The sequence below is a fragment of the Microcaecilia unicolor genome, chromosome 1, assembly GCF_901765095.1.
Source record: "Microcaecilia unicolor chromosome 1, aMicUni1.1, whole genome shotgun sequence".
NCBI classification, from domain to species: domain Eukaryota; kingdom Metazoa; phylum Chordata; class Amphibia; order Gymnophiona; family Siphonopidae; genus Microcaecilia; species Microcaecilia unicolor.
The window spans coordinates 219,668,512-219,687,205 of NC_044031.1; the positions used below are offsets into that span (position 1 = coordinate 219,668,512).

General features: G+C 39.4%; 1 protein-coding gene across 1 annotated transcript in view; it reads left to right on the plus strand.

Moving 5' to 3' along the window:
• BBS9 (Bardet-Biedl syndrome 9) overlaps positions 1-18,694 on the plus strand; it is a 554,781-nt gene that overhangs the window by 63,402 nt on the left and 472,685 nt on the right. Inside the window, exon 5 of the mRNA XM_030204492.1 lies at positions 2,981-3,094. Within this exon, the coding sequence (XP_030060352.1) occupies positions 2,981-3,094 (114 nt within the window). The remainder of the gene's footprint in view (positions 1-2,980; positions 3,095-18,694) is intronic.

Below are 18,694 nucleotides of genomic sequence, written 5' to 3' on the forward strand. Positions count from 1 at the left end.
AAAGCAGGGCACAGGCTTTTGACTGGCTCCAGCAGAGCATAGCCGCACAGAAAGTATCCACCTGTATGACCTTCCAATCGAAGGGAGGCTTGTTTTTTACCAACACAGGTGGGTCCTTGGAACCTTCAACTGGTGGGTTCTTCAAATAGTCCGTCTTGGGTACGCACTGAATTGGCGTTGGAGACCTCCAAATTGCTCACTGAAGAGCGTCTTTCATCAGCTCTCAGCCTATGCCTTTCAGGTACTTGCAAAGGAAATCTCTGCCCTTCTACAGTCCCGAATTGTCAAACCAGTACCACCAGGGGAAGAAGGGAAGGGATTCCACTCCAGGTACTTCCTTGTGACAAAAAAAATTGGGTGTGGGGGGGGGGGGGGGGGCGGGTACCAGCCCACCCTAGACCTAAGGACCCTTAAATTCCTAGTCAAAGAAAAGTTTATGATGCTTTCCCTGGGCACCCTTCTTCCTCTAATTCAGGAAAATGACTGGCTAAGCTCTCCGGATTTTAAAGATGTCTATACTCACATTTTGATAATTCCAATTCACAGGAAATATCTCAGATTACAAGTGGGGAAGTGCCACTACTAGTATTGCGTTCTGCCTTTTGGCCTGTTGTCTGCACCCAGAGTTTTCAACAAGTGTCCAGCGGTAGTCTCAGCATTTCTAACTAGACTGGGAGTGCATGTGTTTTCCTACCCAGATGATTGGCTGGACAAGAGCACGTCTCAAGATGGAGCCAAGGAGTGAATGAGAATGACTATTTAGGTGTTGGAGCTTCTGGAGTTTGTCACAATTACTCCAAGTCCCACCTACAACCAGTTCATTATTTGTACATAGGAGCCCTGCTAGATACAGCGCAGGCTCAGGCCTTCCTTCCTCCCTCAAGCGAGAGCAGATACCTTAGTAACAGGTTCCCTCTTCTTCTAGAGTTGTCCTCTAAAGATCTGTGGAGATGGGACTGTTTTCCGACTGTCATCACATAGAACAAGTGTTCCCTTCTGCATCCCAACCTCCAATCCCTGGCCCTCACGTCTTGGATGTTGAGAGTGTAGAACTCAAACCCCTTGAGTCTTGGATGTTGAGAGTGTAGAACTCAAACCCCTTGAATTGCCTGAGGGTTTCTCCCATATCTTGCTAGCTTCCATGAAATATTTCACTAAGAGGTGTTACTCTTTTAAGTGGAAGAGGTTTGACATCTGGAGTGAGGGCAAGGTCTTAGATCCCTTCTCTTGTCCCTACAAAAAAACTGCTTGAATACTTCCTATACCTCTCTGAGTCTGTTTTGAAAATTAAGTCTGGAAGGGTTCAACTCAGTGCAATTGGTGCTTATTATCATCATGTAGGAGGCGAGCACATTTCTGTACAACCTTTAGTTTTTCGCTTCACAAGAGGTTTGTTTGCTGACAAAGGCCCTCACCAAACCTCCCACTGTGCCATGGGATCCAAAATTGTCCTCACTCAGCCGATGAAAGCTCTTTTTTGAGCCTCTGAATTCCTGTAATCTGGTTTTTGACCAGGAAAGATTTTGACCTGGAAAGTTGTGTTTGTGGTGGCTGTCACTTAAGCTTTCAGAGTCAGTGAGCTCCAGGCCCAGTAGCGCACTCACTGTATACTAAATTTCACCACAACATAGTAGTCCTCTGCACACACCCTAAGTTCTTTCTTAAGGTAGTTTTGGCGTTCCATCTTAACTAGTCAGTGGTTCTGCTAATGGTTGTCCCAAAACTTCATGCCCATCCTGACAAAAATGTACTGCATACTTTAGACTGCAAGGGAGCCTTAGCCTTCTATCTCGAGCAGACTCAAGCCCATAGACAGTTCACCCAGCTTTTCATTACTTTTGACCCCATCGGTAAATGCACACTTTCAAATTGGATAGCAGATTGCATCTCCTTTGCTTATGCCTAGGCTGGGCTGACTCTTGAGGGTCATGCACGGTTCACAATGTCATAAGCATGGCTGTATTGGTAGCCCACTTGAGATCAGCCTCCATAGAGGAGATTTGCAGGGCTGCAATGTGGTTTTCAGTTCACACATTCATATCCCACTACCTTTTGGATCTGGATACCCAACTCCACCCTCCTAGGTCCTGTTTTATTCTGTTCCAGACTGCACTTACACAGCTAGTATGTATATAGTTTCAGGTTGATTGAACTTTAGTCTTGACATTTCGAGACTCAATTATCCTAACTTTCTTGTTTTTGGCGAGCCTGGTAGCTAGGGATTCCCAGATGTGAGAATATGAAGGCCTGCTTGTCCTTGGAGGAAGCAAAGATACTTACCTGTAGCTGATGTTCTCCAAGGACAGCAGGCCGATTATTCTCACTTACCCTCCCACCTCCAGGAGTTGAATTTAGTTGTAGGCTTTTTGCTTTTTTACCTGACTGGAGGACCTGCTCTTGCACATCAGGCAGGAAAGTAGCAGTGCATGCATGGTGGGATGCTGTTAGAATTTTCCACTTACTCGCTAGTCAGCATCCGCACCGGACTCCATCAGATGACATCACCCAGATGTGAGATTAATCTGCCTGCTGTCCTTGGAGAACACCAGCTACAGTTAAGTATCTTTGCTCTATCCATAGCATCTTTCTGGTTAGCCAAAAGCTCTCTGCCTGATAATACAAAAGAAACTGGTAAAACCTGCACTGTCACCTGTTGCTATTCCTTCGCTGGTGTGAAAAAAATCCTTCCTTGAAATTGTCTCAAGCCTCCAAATCAGCAGTTTTGTCTCAGATCTAACTAGGACATAGACTAGGATTAGAAAATGCTTTTTTTCTTCAAGAGATTTTCCCCAAAAGAGAACACATTTAATTCTTTTTTGCTTATGTGACAAGCTGCTGGTCCGCATTCCCAGTTAAGTGAAGCATAGAGACTTCAGGGTGCTCATGGTAGAGTGCAAAAGTGTGAGTGTCATGATGTTCAGTTTTTCAGTTGAGGGTTAGGCACTACAGTTTTCATGCTTGCTCTGCTTTCTATCTGTAGGAACACTGGGTAATGTGGAGCATGGGAACCAGTATCAGATTAAACTTATGTATGAGCACAACCTCCAGCGAATAGCATGCAACATGACTCATGGTCCATTTGGTGGCGTGAAAGGTAATTGAGACTTTTCTGGAATCTACTGATAGTCAAAGCCTGCCATGAAAAGAAAGCAATTGACTTAATTCAGTTTGCTGTCATTCATTGAACGTTTTCTGTCTTGTGATATGGTCATTTAAGCTAAAGCTGGTAAATAGACACTTAAAATGACAATTTTCAAAGCCATTTCCATGCAGAAAACACAATTTCATTGCAGAATTAGGCTCTTTGAAAATTGCCCAACTTCAATGTGGGTAAAACTGCATATTCTTTATGGGTATGATTAAATTTGCATTGTTTGGCGGGATTCCTGTGGGTGAGCATAGGTTAGGGAGATAACAACCTGCGTAATTTTGGAATTTAAAAACTGAGTGTTTTGGCTGGAAAATGTACCTTAATAAGTACATAAGTGTTGCCATACTGGGACAGACCGAAGGTCCATCAAGCCCAGTATCCTGTTTCCAACAGTAGCCAATCCAGGTCACAAGTATCTGGCAAGATCCCAAAACAGTACAATACATTTTATGCTGCTTATCCTAGAAATAAGCAGTGGAGTTTCCCAAGTCCATTTTAATAATGGCTTATGGACTTTTCTTTTAGAAAGCTATCCAAACCTTTTTAAAACCCCGCTAAGCTAACTGCTTTTCCCACATTCTCTGGCAATGAATTCCAGAGTTTAATTACACGCTGAGTGACAAAATATTTTCTCAGATTCATTTTAAATTTACTACTTTGTAGCTTCATTGCATGCCTCCTAGTCCCACTCAGTATTTTATATTCCTCCAACATATCTCCCCTTAGCCTTCTTTTTCTCCAAACTGAAGAGCCCAAGCTGTTTCAGCTTTTCCTCATAGGGAAGTCGTTCCATCCCCTTTCTCATTTTTATTACCTTTCTCTGTACCTGATGCCTAAAATATCTTATGCTCCCATCGTGGCAAGATGGAATTTGGAATTGGGTCAACATTTGAGTGAGGAGGCTTTATTTAAAATGTTTCACCTCGGTATAGGGAATGCTTGTTTTGGACTCTAACAAGCTTATTTTTCACCGAGGCAGGCATTCCATTCCAAGTGTATCCTGTCACCCCATTGTAGTGACTGTGGGACGGTGAAGAACACATTATCTCATGTGCTTTGGAAATGCTTAACCATTCAGGGATATTTGTACCAGGTGCTGTCTTTTATAATTACTCTTTTCCCTCTGCCTCCTAAGTTTGCACCCTCCAACTTTTTATTGGGGTCGGGAACATATGGTGGTTCCCTTTTGAAGGGTCACTGCTACTTTCTCTATAAGGCATGTGTGGTGGTGTGAAGTGTGTCATGCAAATCTGGTGTTCGAGTGATACACTTTTTGCCATTGGCATAATGCTGTCCATTTGTTATTAACCTGGGAGGCCCGCCCAATCTGTCTGTTTAACAGCAAAACGTAGAAAATGATTCTGGTTGGTTTTCTTAGCCTTTTCTACAACATCTCTCTCCTTGAGCCCACTCAAAGTGGTGGTGGTGGTTTCCACGGTTTTGCTCTGCTTCTTTATTTTTTTCTGATGGAGGTGGCAAGTGTATGGGGTGGGGGAGGGTTTTGGTTTGATTCTGCTGGATGGGGTGTTGCTGGGAATGTTTCTTTCTTTGGGGGGGGGGGGGAGAAGAGCTCTCTCTTTCCCTCTTTAGTTGTTATGCCTTTATTGTTGAATGTTCCCGGGGGGGGGGGGGGGGGGGAGGATGGGATGGGGTAGCTTTACCATTCACATTGTTGATGATACCTGTCTAGCTGTATGGTTTTCTTTTGTTTCTTTGGTGTTATGGTTGTCATCAATAAATTTAAACTGGAATAGTGGATAGGGGTGGGGAGGTGGGATAAAACTGTTAAAAGCTTGATGACGGTCTTACGGTATTTATCTTTCTTATGTACATTTTGCTATTGGACCCTCTGAATACTCATCAAGAAAAAGATACTGAACTATCATTTCAGTTCTTAAAACAGTGTTTTCCTACAAAACTGTGCAGATATGTTTTTTGGTCAGCACTGTCACATAACGTCACTTGTGACTGGTGAACTGCTGGCTTCTGAGACCATCTGTTAAGTATAATCAACTATGCTTTGTTGTAAAAGGCGACTTTTACAATTTACAGTAAAACCTCTGTAATCCAGCATCCGTAAGATATTTTGTTGTAGTCTGTCTTCATCCAATAGTAACAAGTTGAAAAACAGCACACATTAATTGACATGCTAGAAGAATTTGTTTTTATGAATAAATTAAACTGGTAGAGTTATAGTGCCATAATCCATGTGGATCTTACTTTAACAAGCATTCCATCATGTAAATTCAATATGTGAAATTTTGTGAAAGTCACTAGATGTCACTCTCGCACAGCCATGGACTGTCATTCTATGTCAGTGGTGCTGTATAAGACCAGAAAAGAAGGATTATTTTTATAATGCTAAGCAAGACATATAAAACCGTGAAAGAGAAGGAGTAGTCCTGGCCGAGTATCTGCATATTTATGGTTGTAAAGTTCCAAAGGTATAAATAATTTGGTTAGAAGTTAAAATCATTAAGGCTCTCTATTTTTTTAAATAATTTTTATTGCCTTCCTGAGTATGTATCTGCAAGCTGCTCTCCCTTGGTTGCTCTCATCTTTCTGAATGTGCATTAATTGTGGGAAATACTGACCCTGGTTGGACCAGCACAGTACATAATTGATTTTTGTCCATGCAGCAGGAATGGCAGGCATGATCTCAGGAGAAGTAGTTTAAAAATCGGGCTCCAGTTAAAATAGCTGCACATTTTGAACTAGATTCTAAAAAAATCAGTCTGAAAAATAATGTCTAGGCGTATTCTATAAAGTATGCCTAAATTTCCATGTGGTATATAGAATACACCGAGCGCCTGTCCACTTGACTAAATTTAAGTCAAGTAAAACTTGTTGTAAATACCTACATCTAAATTAGGTACAGACCAGGTGTATTCTATAAAAATGTGCATAGATTTTAGAAATGCCCATTCCACGCCCATGGCCACATTCCCTTTTCAACTGTATGACTTAGAATTTACATGTATCACATTACAGAATACGCTTAGACAGTTGTGCGTGTAAATTGCAATTAATTCCAGTTAGTATGATGTTTGCTTATTAATTGGCAGTTATCAGGACTGATGAGCTTGTTAACTAATTAAGTTGTGCATGCAAATCCAGAATGTGACCGGATTTACGCATGCAACTTAAGTTGCGCTATATAGAATCCGGGGGTTTATTTATAAAGCCATGCAAACTTATTTGAATAAAAAAGGAATATTGATTTGACTTTCACATCATCATCGTCCTGGTAGCTAGGCTATTAAGTACAGCGGAAGTAACATTCTTAAAGCTGAGATATTTGTACAGTACTTTCTGGAATATGTTTAATGGACTTTCAAATGAGGTCTGTCTTATGTGTAGAGCTCAGAGAAATGTCCATATCTATATCTATTTTGAAATATGAGGGAATTTAAAGAAAAATTTCTGAAAAGTAATCAAATGTTGCCCTTAAATAGTATTTAATTTTGTTTATTTTATTGATTACATTTTAAGTACAGTTGTGTACAAAAGTTATGACATTCTTGGTCAAACTGTATGTTGCTTTTTTATTTTAATTTATGCAAGTCTCTTATTGAATCAAAGATCCAAATATAAATACAGCAAAACCAGCGTACAAGTACTCACTGCTGAAAACACTGTAACGTATAAACAAAGGAGAATATAAACTTAAATGATATCTTTGGAGCAATTAATTAAGCTCTGTTCTTTCATGTTGTTTAAATTTTTATAGTACAAAGATACCTCCTATCCCTATCATCCAACTACCCCCAGTTCCCCCTTACCATTCCTTCATCTCAAATGTGTGTTTCAATGAATTCCTTGCCGAATAGAAGCGGAGAATTTCTGCGTGGCGCAAAGTTAAGATCAATAAAACAACAGTGACATTATATGCACTAGGCCCTATTCTATAGGTAGTGTCTAAATGCTATAGCACGTAACCGCAAAGGGAGCATATGTGTCGCTGGAGCATGTGCAGGCCATGGGCATATTCCCAAACAATGTGCATAACTATCAGATTTGTGCCCACTTAGACCAGCCATTGACCTGGTGTAAGTGATTGTGCTAAATTTTGACATGCAAAAGCAGGCTTGTTCTAGTATTCTATAATGACTTAGGTGTGTCTAAGTGCAGTTATAGAATTGGTACCCAGCGTGCCCATTCTGGCGCCTAATTTTGAGGCACCCAGTTGTGGAATTGTTCTCATTATCTTTCTATACTGACCTGCAGGATTTTCATACATCTGAATAACTGTGATACATTCTCTGCATTTCACAGGAAATCTCTGGAATATTTTTCACGTTGCACCTTGAGGCACTATAGGATTTCATTTTTTTTTTTAATGGTGAACTCTTTCACACAGTTTTTATAGGCCTACCTATCCGCAGACCCTAAGCTTTTAAACTTTGCAAGTTTTCATATGAAGTAACAGTTATTACTCATAGAATCATAGTTAAACCTAAAATCATATGCAGGCTCTTCTTTGCAGTGATAAAAATGTAAATTACAAATCACTGCATAGACTCTTAGCTAGAACTAGGCTATGGGGCTAATTTTTGAAAGAGAAAAAGTCCAAAAAGGTGCATAAAATACAGTTACGTCTTTCTCACAGAAAAATGTCCAAAGCTTATAATCAAAGACAGAAAGAGAAAAAATGGAAAAAATGGTCTAAAACTCCAGTACATCCATAATTAAATGTTCCCAGAGAGGGCAGTCTTACAGAATGGATGTTTCTAGCCCATAATGTATAGCAAAACGATTTCTTACTGGTGGGAAGAAAATCATCTGCAATTAGACCAGCATTAAATGTGTTTAAGGTAAGAGCTAACTTGTCTTTTGACCCATTTGTGATTTTGTAGAGTTGGAGAGCTAGGAGCGTTGGTTATTGAGAAAGAAGTTACTGGCTTCTACCATTTATCTTTTTGACCTAGTCTGAACCTTGTCACCCTTACATTCTCTGACTTCCCTCCTCTGTGTCTCACCTCCTTAAGCACAACCACCCCTTCCTCTGTATCCTGCCCCCTTCCCCCCCACAACATTCACTGTCCCCCAGACCACACACATCCCATTATACACGCTTACCTGTTTGGCTTCTGGCTATCCTTGTTGCTCTGTTTGTCCTGTGTGCTGCTGTGTGTGTGAGGACTAGTGGTTGCTGCTGGAAGAGTGAGTGGTTAGTTGGTGTGGCACGAATGTTTGCTGTTGCTGAGAGAGTGATTGCTGATGCTGTGTGTGACTGCATTGTTTGTTGGTGGTGGGAGAGTGAGTGATTGCTTCTGCTGTGTGTGTATGAACTGTGTGCTGATGGTGGGAGTCACTAGGTTGGTAAGTAGAGGTGTGCACAGTGGTGTGTCTGGGGTTAGTGGGTTGCATCTGTGGTGGTGGGATATGAATGTACTGTATCAGTGGTGGGTTTGGCTATGGTGGAGGATGAGGAGAGTTTGTAGGGGAGGCCCCACAGGAGATACTCACATCCAGAGTATTCTGGCCCTTAATGGCTAGCAATGCCTCAATAGGTACCATTTTGATAGGGCTGCCGTACAGCACCTCTATGAGCAGCTCCAACCCCTTCCCCATCCCAGGACACGCAGAAGCAATCCCATCCCCGTCCACATCAATGTCACCACCTCCCTTTCATTTCAAACCACTGGCATGTTCCGGTCTGTACCAGGAGTCAGTGTGGGTCTCATCCAGCCCGCCATCTCAAACTGCCTCATCCAGTTCCTTGATGCCTTCCTCACTCAACCTTCTGACTATATCAGCTTCCCCACTACCTCCTAGGCCCTCCAGAACAACATGGCAAAGTTTTATGCCATAGACTGCTTCCCCTCAGTCATAGGCTGCTTCCCCTCAGTCATAGGCTTTGACTGCACACACGTTGCACTCAGACCCTCTGGGCATGTGAAGCCACCTACTGAAATCACAAAGCCTTCCTCTTCATGAGCATTTAGGTTGTGTGTGATGCCCAGGGGGAGATTGTGGACGTGTGTGCATGGAACCCAGGCTCAACCCATGACTCGTACAACCTCCAGCATTCTGGGATCTACCGGAAGTTCAACTGAGGGGAGATCACTGACGGCTAGCGCCTAGTTAAGTGCTATAGGGTTTTCCCTCCCCAACTGTTTACACACTCCCTCTAGGTGCTGCACAATTCCTCCCCCCCCCCCCCCCCGCAAGGTCAGCAGACCAGCCTATGCACACCCTTGTCTCCCATTCTGCTTCCCCTTACAGGCGATAGCCCCCAACGAACATGGCTTATGACCCCCATTGTCTACTTCCAAACTGCAGCAGAGGAGGACTGCAACAATAGACATTGGACCACACGCAGCATAATTGAGCAGACATTTGAACAGCTTAAGAATAGGATCTGATGTCCGGATTAATTCTGGAGGGGAGCTCCTTTACAGGCCAGAAAAGGCAGCCAAGATTTTCATGGCCTGCTGCATGCTGTACAACCTGGCTGTGAGAAGACAGGCACTGCCAGAAGAGGGAGAGCAACCCTAGCAGCAGGGCAAAGATGTCAAGGATTAGTAGCCTCCCACTCACAGAGATGAACAGAGTGCCTACCACCTGGGGGTCCAAGCTTGATGTTGTCAAGTTGTGAACCACTATGACAAGACTTGCCTTCTTGATGTATGGAGAGAGACAGTGTAGTTGTCACAAATGATGGAAGCAGTTCCTGAAAGTTACTTGGATTTGGTGGATCAGCTAAGTGTTGATTCTAGCTGTAGTTAAAGCATTCATAGAACTAGACTGTATTATCTCAGTAGTACATCCTGAATAACCAAGTTTTTAATAAATGCCCAAATAGCTTATAATTTGTTTATTTCCATAAAATTAGAGATAATTTATTCCAAAGTTCTGACTTCGTGCCTTCCAATGATCTTCTTTTCCAATTTTTTATATTTTTTTATTTTTTACAACAAACAGTAGTTGTATCTTATATTGCTCCTCTGAATGTAGAAGGTATTTTGGAATATATCAGTTGCCAGTGTTGTACTAGTTAATTTTCAGAAGTAATTAATTACAGTTACTAGATATCAGCTTAAAGTAATTAGTTATAGTAATTAAAATACTCATTTAGGAAAGTAATTGATTACTGATTACAGTTACCTGCTTGGAGTAATGAATTGCTTTTCCTTTACTGATACTACATCAACAAATACTTATAGTAAAAGCCTTATGATACGTGAAGAGGTAAAATAGCCATCTTATGCACATCCCCAATATAAATATTGCATAACTTCGTCTCTTGATGTTTGTTTCAAGGAGGTTTCATCAACTTATATCAACCTCATCCTCTGTCATGTTGTGCTAGTTACTCTTCAGAAATAATTACAGTCACTGGGATAGTGAATAAGTAGTTAACTACTTTATTGATTACAGCAACAAAGTAATTAACTACAGTAATTAATTATGAGTAACTCAATATCGCACAACACTGCCAGCTGCTGATATGATTCTATCATTAGTACCCTCAGGGTTTGGAACACCTTTATGTTCATAGTAAAGAAGGTTTCAGTTTCTTGTTAGGATCTTTTGGCAACATGAGATACCACACAAACTGCTTATGTCACTGATTTACCCCACATTAGTCTTCTGTTGGGAAGATGAGCAAGAGCTAGTAGAAGGGGATGTCCTTGAGGAAGCAATTAGCGAAATATGTGCCATGTCGGATTTATATTCCCCTAAGCCTACATTACAACAAAAACAACAAAACGTCAACTGTTCAGATGAGAAAAATTTTTCCGGTTGATAAGACTTGAAACTTTGATATATATATATATTTCAAATTAGCCTATAGTTTAAAGAGATGGGGTTGGTGTTAGACCAGTGACGCTTCCAGTGCATAATTCACTGTGATAAAAGTATTATTATCACAGGGTGCACTTCTGAGGTTATTCTTTCGAGTTTGTATTGATAACTGGACAAACAGAGGTATGCTTATATTTGGTTTAGGTTACTGTTAAACATTATAGACTACCTTTCTTTTTTGTGTTCAAATAATTTTTATTGAAAAAGTTTTGTAATACAAGCATAATTATCATGTAAACAGTAAACTGGGAAACCAACAGTCCTCACATCGGACATAGTAGTAATAAGATAACAAATACATGTCACCTAAGTAGTAGTTCGCTAAGGGATGACCAACTCCTAGGACAGAGTGTTATTGAATCAACTAGCACAAAATCTAGCAATAGGACCCCATAATTTGCTGTGGGTGGAATGAGTTTTCGAATGTTCAGCCATTACTGATTCATATTTATAAATTAAGCATATATTATACCACCAAAAGTTAACATTCATTTTAGTGTTGTTTTTCCATTCTCCTAATACAGTTTTTATAGCAGTAGCCCACAGTATATTAAGTAATTTTGCTTGATCAATGGAGAGGGTATGGGTAAAACCCAATGAACAAAATATGATGATGATATCGATATCAAAAATAGGAACGTGAAATGAACATTCCAAAATCTCCTTTATTTAGTCCCATACCATCTCCCAGAAAAGCTTAAGTTGGGGACTGGAAAAAAAGAAAATGTTCAAGCATTCCAAAATCCCCTTCACAAGACCAACATTTATTAGATGATTAAGCATTGATGTTATGTTGCCGCACTAGAGTCTGTAATGCTCTGTACAGTGCTCTGTGCATGAGGAAAAACAAGGATTGAGAAATAGCTGCTGAGGCAAGAGGTCTATTCACAGTCAACCAGAAAACTGACCATTGATTTACAGATAAAATTACATGAGTATCAGTAATCCACAAAGAGTGTAATATTTTTTTAAAGGCATAAAATAGAAAGAAATATACTCTTTATAAATCCTAGATGCAGTTTTCCGAATATTAGGTTTTGAAGTAAAGTTTGAAAAATACTAGGAGTACTGTGCAAAGAGGAGAAAATAATTTTGCTGAAGTAAGTCAAGATTTCAATCGGATATGTTTAAAAGACTGTGAAGAATCTAGGTTATATTTATTTTGCAAATATTGGAATGAAGCTAATTGATTATTATAAAGTATGTCTTGCAAAACATATATGCCTTTATTTACCTAGGCTGACCAAAAAATGGGTTGATTGTCAATATGTAATAAGGGATTATTCCATAAAGGAAGAACAACAGAATTTTGGTTTGGAACTTTCATGATAGCATCTAGTTTCAGAATCGCAGATAGAGCATTATGTCAAATATCATAACCGGAAGAGGGCAGTGGATTGGATATAGATCCAAATTTTGTTTGTAGAAGGATGGGACTGGACAATGCAACCTCTATTGGTAGCCAGGTGGGGTGAGAGTTAAGGGAGAACCCTGCTATCCACCATGCTGCAGCTTGTGCAAGGAAAGCATAGTTATAAAATTTAAAATTGGGAAAATTGACTCCACCAAATTGTTTTGGTAGTTTCAATTTGTGTAATGCTATTCTTTGTGTATTTTTATGCCACAAAAAGGCAGAGAGGGTTTTATCATCTTTTTGAAAGAAGCTGTTTGGAAACACTTGTGGAAGCATAGAAAGAATGTATAGTAGCTGAGGGACCAGTACCATTTTAATACTTTTTAACTGATCCCACCATGAGAGGTGGCGAAGAGCCCAAGTTGAACATGAGCACTGTATTTTTTAAAATAATATTGGAAGTGTTAACAGCTATAGTTTCTGAGATAGAAGCTGTGAAAGTTAAACCCAGATATTTAAGACCTGATTGACACCAACATAAAGATAGCAAGGGAAAATCTACTTGAACGCAAAGAACATTTTATGGTAATACCTCAGTTTTTGACCAGTTAATAGTATAACCTGATAAATTGTTTAATTCTTCTATTAGCTGAAATAGTTTAGGAACAGAGGATTTGGGAGATGAAATATACAATAATACATTGTCTGCGTAAATTGACAATTTGACAGATGTATTTGCTATTTCAATACCGTCAATGTCATGGGATTGTCTAATTAAAATCAGAAGGGGTTCCAAAGCAAGTATAAATAAAGGGGGGGGGGGAATAATGGGCACCCTTGCCATGTTCCCCTGGTGAGAGAAATAGAAGAGGACATAATAGAATTTACAAAAATACATGCAAGAGGGTTATAATACAGACATGAGACCATATCAATAAATGCATCCCCCAGTTCAAACCAACGTAAAACTACAAACAAAAGGTTCCACTCAATATAGTCAAACGCTTTTTCAGCGTTGAGTGAGATTGCACAAGCAGGTTTCTTGAGAGTATGTGGTGCTTGAATGACATGGCAAAAAGTATGGGTGTTTTCTGCAGATAGTCTCCCTTTGATAAATTCAGATTGTGAGTGATGAATTAAATCAGGGATCACCTTCGCCAGTCTATTTGCAAGTATTTTAGCATTTATCTTATAGTCATAGTTGAGAGAAATAGGTTGATAATTTTTCATTTGCAATGGATCATGTCCAGTTTTTTCTAAGACTAGAATAGTTGCTTCTGTAAAGGATCCCCTGCTGTTTTTGGAAGCAATAAATCTGGAAAATAGCTTTAAAAGTTTAGATGATAGAAAGGGAGATGTAAAGTTGTAAAGTCAATAGTAAGCCCATCATTCCTGGGTGCTTTGTTTCATTGTAAAGATTTGATTGCCAGATGACCTTCTTTAACTGTAAGTGGGGAGTTGAGAGAATTGATTACTTTAGGAGACAAAGAAGGTTTACACAACCATTGTAAGAAGTCTTGAATTTGTTGATTGATTGGAGATTTCTGTGAAGTGTAGATCTTACAGTAAAAGTTCAGGAGTAAATCAACTATCATGGCTGGATTGGTTTATATATAGTTCCCATCATGAATTGCAGATATTGAAGATGATTTCCGTTTAGCCCGTAAAAAATTAGCAAGCACTTTGCCAAACCCTCTTCATTCCTAAATAATAAGAGGACTGTTCAGAAGCAATGATAACTTCGACTCTGAGACTTAGAATGTGATTATATTGAAATTTCAATTTTTGTAATTCTATAAGAATAGTAGAGGAGTTTTTATGACAGTATTGAAGTTCTAGTTGTTTGATTTGATTATCCAAGATAAGAAATTCTGCTTTGTGCTGTTGAGAAGAAAATGTAATTATTTCCCTCTTATGTATAATGCACCTCAACAAGGCAGTTTACACTAATCCACTCAGAGCCAGCCTTCATAAACCTCCTCAAAATGTCTGACACTCCCATTTCCATGCCCCATTTTCCAGGACATATGTAAAATTTAGGCGTGTACCTGTTAATTGATTTCAATTAGTGCCAATAATTGCTTGGAGTTATTGGCACTGATTGGCTTATTCAATTAAATTGCACAGGCAGATTGGGGCATTTATAGAATTAGGGGATTAAGGGATAGGCAGTAAAGCCAATGTGTTTGCTGCTGCGGTCATGTGTTTAGCACTGTAAGAGATAGTGTAACGTGGGTCATATGTATTGTCATGATCTGTGTGCCAGGGATCAAGTGGATTTTATAGAAGATTTGCTTGTGATTGATTTTAAATGTTGATTATAGCAGAGCTGCATAGATACCTAGTTCCAGGAGGCAGATTTAAGGCAGTCCTGGAGTTCTAACAATTCCACTACATTAAAAGATCTGCAATACTGATTTAAGTGGATGGAATCCAGGACTACAAATAGTCATTCTGTCTTGAGATGTAAGTTTAAAAACAGGACTGTTTAATAGGTCTTTTGCATGGGTAATTGAGACAAGTTATTGAAAAGTATTAAATATCACTAATTCATAAACTTGTCTTTGAAATAAATGATATGAATGGATAATTTGTTCTGTGTATCTCCTTGCTGAGATTCATGTTGAGGGGGATATAAGGGTACAGTATAATTGGGTAGAATCAGGATTTGCTCATTTTGTCCCCTCTGTGTGCTTGTGCATCTTTCTCTCTCTCTCTCTGCACCCTGTGCATTGCTATATCTGTCTATCTATATATCTGCATCTATCTATGTGCATGCATTAAGAGTGCCATGGTGTTACTGAAATTCATGATTTTTGCAAACTCTGGGGTCATTGTTTCAGCTTCCATGTACCAGAATATCTCATTGTATTTTTTTACTCAACTTCTCCTTTCTTCCTTTTGAAGATTAGACAGAGGATCAAGAAGAGAATAAAAGGAAAACAGCTTTAATATTGAATTTTGTTTTATTTGAAACTTTCTTACATTAAATGAAACTACTGTAGTACATTATGGTATAAAGATTTTTTATAGAAAAATATAATGTGTGTATATGTATATGATGTGCATGTGCATCTATATATCTATATAAATTTAGTTTTCAGTTCAAAGCGTACCATAAACCATATTACTATGGAGACTGAAATGAACCTCAGAAGGCTTCATATTCTAGTATTCAAGCCTCTTTACCACTGAGAATAATGGTAGAGTCTACTCTTGTTCTGTGGATGTGAAGTGCTGAAGGATCTTTACTTTTCTATTTACATTAAAATAAGAAGTAGATTAGATTAAATAAACTCAGGGTGTAAGTGTTAAAGGGCAGTATGTACCCTGCAGCATTAAGTTTCTAATTAGGAACAAATTTTAAGTATAATTATAACAGCACAGCATGAAGTAAGGATCCTTTGTTATTCTGCCAGCAACCTAACCTCCAGCCACCTGCCAGTAAAGCTACAACAGAGGAATAGATGTCTGAGGTAATTTGGTGTGCTGTTCTACATTATTCTTGCTTCTCACTGGAAAGTGTCATGAAATAAATTGTGTTGGATTATGCATGGTGGTTATACTCATACAAAATAGACTACTGTTCACTAGAATGCAAACCAGAACAAGATAATGTTAAAAGATAGCTGTACTCATTGTGTAATGTACAGTATTTTAGGAGTGTGCATACCATGAAGTAGTTTCCCATCCTAAATGAATTCACATGTTTGTTTATATTTATTTTGAAATATGGTTTGTGCATTTGTATTTACCCTGCAGTCCATAGAGAAGCCTTTTGGAGGAAATTCACAAACTACATTCAAACTTGTATTTCCTTGTATTTACAGTGTGTAGGTGTGAGAGGAAAATGTTATTTGTGACAAAAACCTAATATGAATGAGTCAGATATTGCATGCTCTACTGTAGAGGTGAGAGAGGGGTTAATTTCATAACACAATGCCTGTGCTGCCTCAGGTACAAATTTAGGGCCCCTTTTGCTAAAGTGCAGTAAGTCTTGCACTTACAGCATGTTTATCGTATAAAGTAACATGTAAGTGCAAAGCCTGTGTAGTAAATGCAGGGGGGCTTGCTCTGAATCTGTCTTGCGCTCACCGACAGAGCATAGAGCTTAAGGGCACTGTATTATATACAGTGGCAGATAGAATGGATGCTCTCACGTTGTCTGCCATTGCTTGTAACCTGTTGTAGGTCCCCTATAAATAAATACACAAGAAGCACCATTCATTTGTCCTCATAATCCTTATCGACTTTGATATTGCTCGATGCCAAAAGTGATCCTTAACCCTGGGACTTATTCAGGGTTCATCATTGATGGGACAGTGGTCCTCCTCCTCTGCCACCCAGATCAGCACTGCAATCCATCATGGCACCAATGACCCTCAGTGGGGGAGACATGAAAGATGATGCAGAAAAAATGTCCAATGGACTGAATCAGTTCACATAAGCATTGGTGTTTTGATCATTTTAGGTAAGACGATTTTTAACACCTCTCCATGACTGTTTTAGGCTATTGGCAGTGCTTTTGTTTTTACCCTTCTAGCCCTTACGGTGTTTGGTTCCCCTTTCCCACCATTTACCACTGTTTGTTTTATTTTTTGTCTGCAATAACGTTGTTTTACTATCAGCTTCTCTATGCGAGGCCACAAGCTTTGCAATATCAAGAACCTTTCAGCCTTATTTTTCCATTAAAACAGGTTTTATTGCACTTTTTATTGTACCTTTTATTATTTATTTGTTCCCCCCTTTTTCATGCCGGTCATACACTTTGTTGTGAATTGGTTATACATGCCTTTCAGCCGCGGCACCCATACTGGCTTTTGATTTCTTTATTTTTAATCTTTTTTAGGTGGCTTTCATCCTACCTTGTTTTCACGTTAAATGTTTTTATGACACTTAGCATTAATTTTTCAGTACCAACCTTATGTCTTAGCTGATATCAGACACATTAGTTTATTTCAATACCAGATGTTGGTGCTCTTACTATTCACCATGCTGCTTGTTGGCCGCCATCCTATTTGACAGAGGTGTTTTAAGTCAGACGCCTTTAGTTTGTTGACAGAGATATGTTGATTTTTCATTCTGTTAGACTTTGTGTTTTTCACAAGTTCTTCTGTAGTTTGTCGTTGACAATACCATCATTTTTTAGATTTTAAGCTCTTTTGAGCAGGGACTGTCTCTCTTTTATCTCAGGTGTTCAGCGCTGCGTGCGTCTGGTAGCGCTATACAAATGCTAATAATAATAATTGCTGTTTTAGCTTCAAATGGCCTCGTACTACACAGCTTTTGTTTTTTGGGTTCTGTTCCTTTTTTGTTCCTCCTTTATTTTGTCTCTTTATACCTTTATTTGTTTCTTATTTCTTAGGCTTTGTCGATATTTCCAGGATGTTTGTGCAGACATAATTTTATAACTCACAGGTATTTGTCGTCTTCAATCACATAGTTCACTTAGGTTCATTCTACATCTTTCTCTTTCCCAACTGTTTTGGATTGTCTTTATGTTTAATTTTCACTCCTTGGAGGTATTATTTAATTTTGTGGAGGTTGCTGTTATAAAACAAGCACTTTTTTGGACCTTTGACAAAGGCCTTCTATTATAAAATTTCTATGGGTGTGCAGGCAAGCAAGTATCATTTTGTGAAGTTTCCTTTGCTGTTTGTGGGGGTTAATTTGCATTTGTTTGTGTTTTTGGTGAGTCAGGGGGTTTTCAAGCCTGTGAATTGTAATATTTTCAGTCAGTGTATTTCTCTTGTTTGGCCAGCAGGTGGTGGTGGTTCAGTGTTTTAAAGCTGTTGTGCAGAAAGCTGTTTTCTTTTCAGTTTAGCCCTGTGGAAAGGCAGCCTGCAGTGCCATTGACCAGATACTTTCAAAGTTGGTGCTTTGGGCTCTGATTGGCTCTGGAGTTCAGATCCAACCAGGAGGTACTGGATTTCTTCCAGTCTCAGATAGGGAGTGCAGAGGGAAAACAGCTCTGCCCTGAGGCCCTGTTCAAGAACTGTGAGCAGTATCTTCCTGAAACTCCCCAGGTGCTACCCAGGTAGTAACAAAGTGTTTAGATAGTTTTAGTATTGATCCTTATTCAGTTATTGCTTGTTGTTTTTCTACCTGTTTTATATTGTCTACTGTTCTATTTCTGTGAAAATAAACTCATTAGTTTATTAGCTCTGATGTCTTGGACTAACTAAGAATCCTGGCGGTTTGGATCTGTGAGTGCTTTCTAGGAACTGTGGGACACCTGGAAGTGTGCCCCAGTGTCCTAGAAATCACCCAGTCGATAGGAAGAGGGTGTTAATGTAGAGCACATGTCCAGGTGTAGGTGGGCCTGAGCAGTGCTGGAGACAGACCGTCCAGGTGGACACAGAGTTAACCCCAGGTGG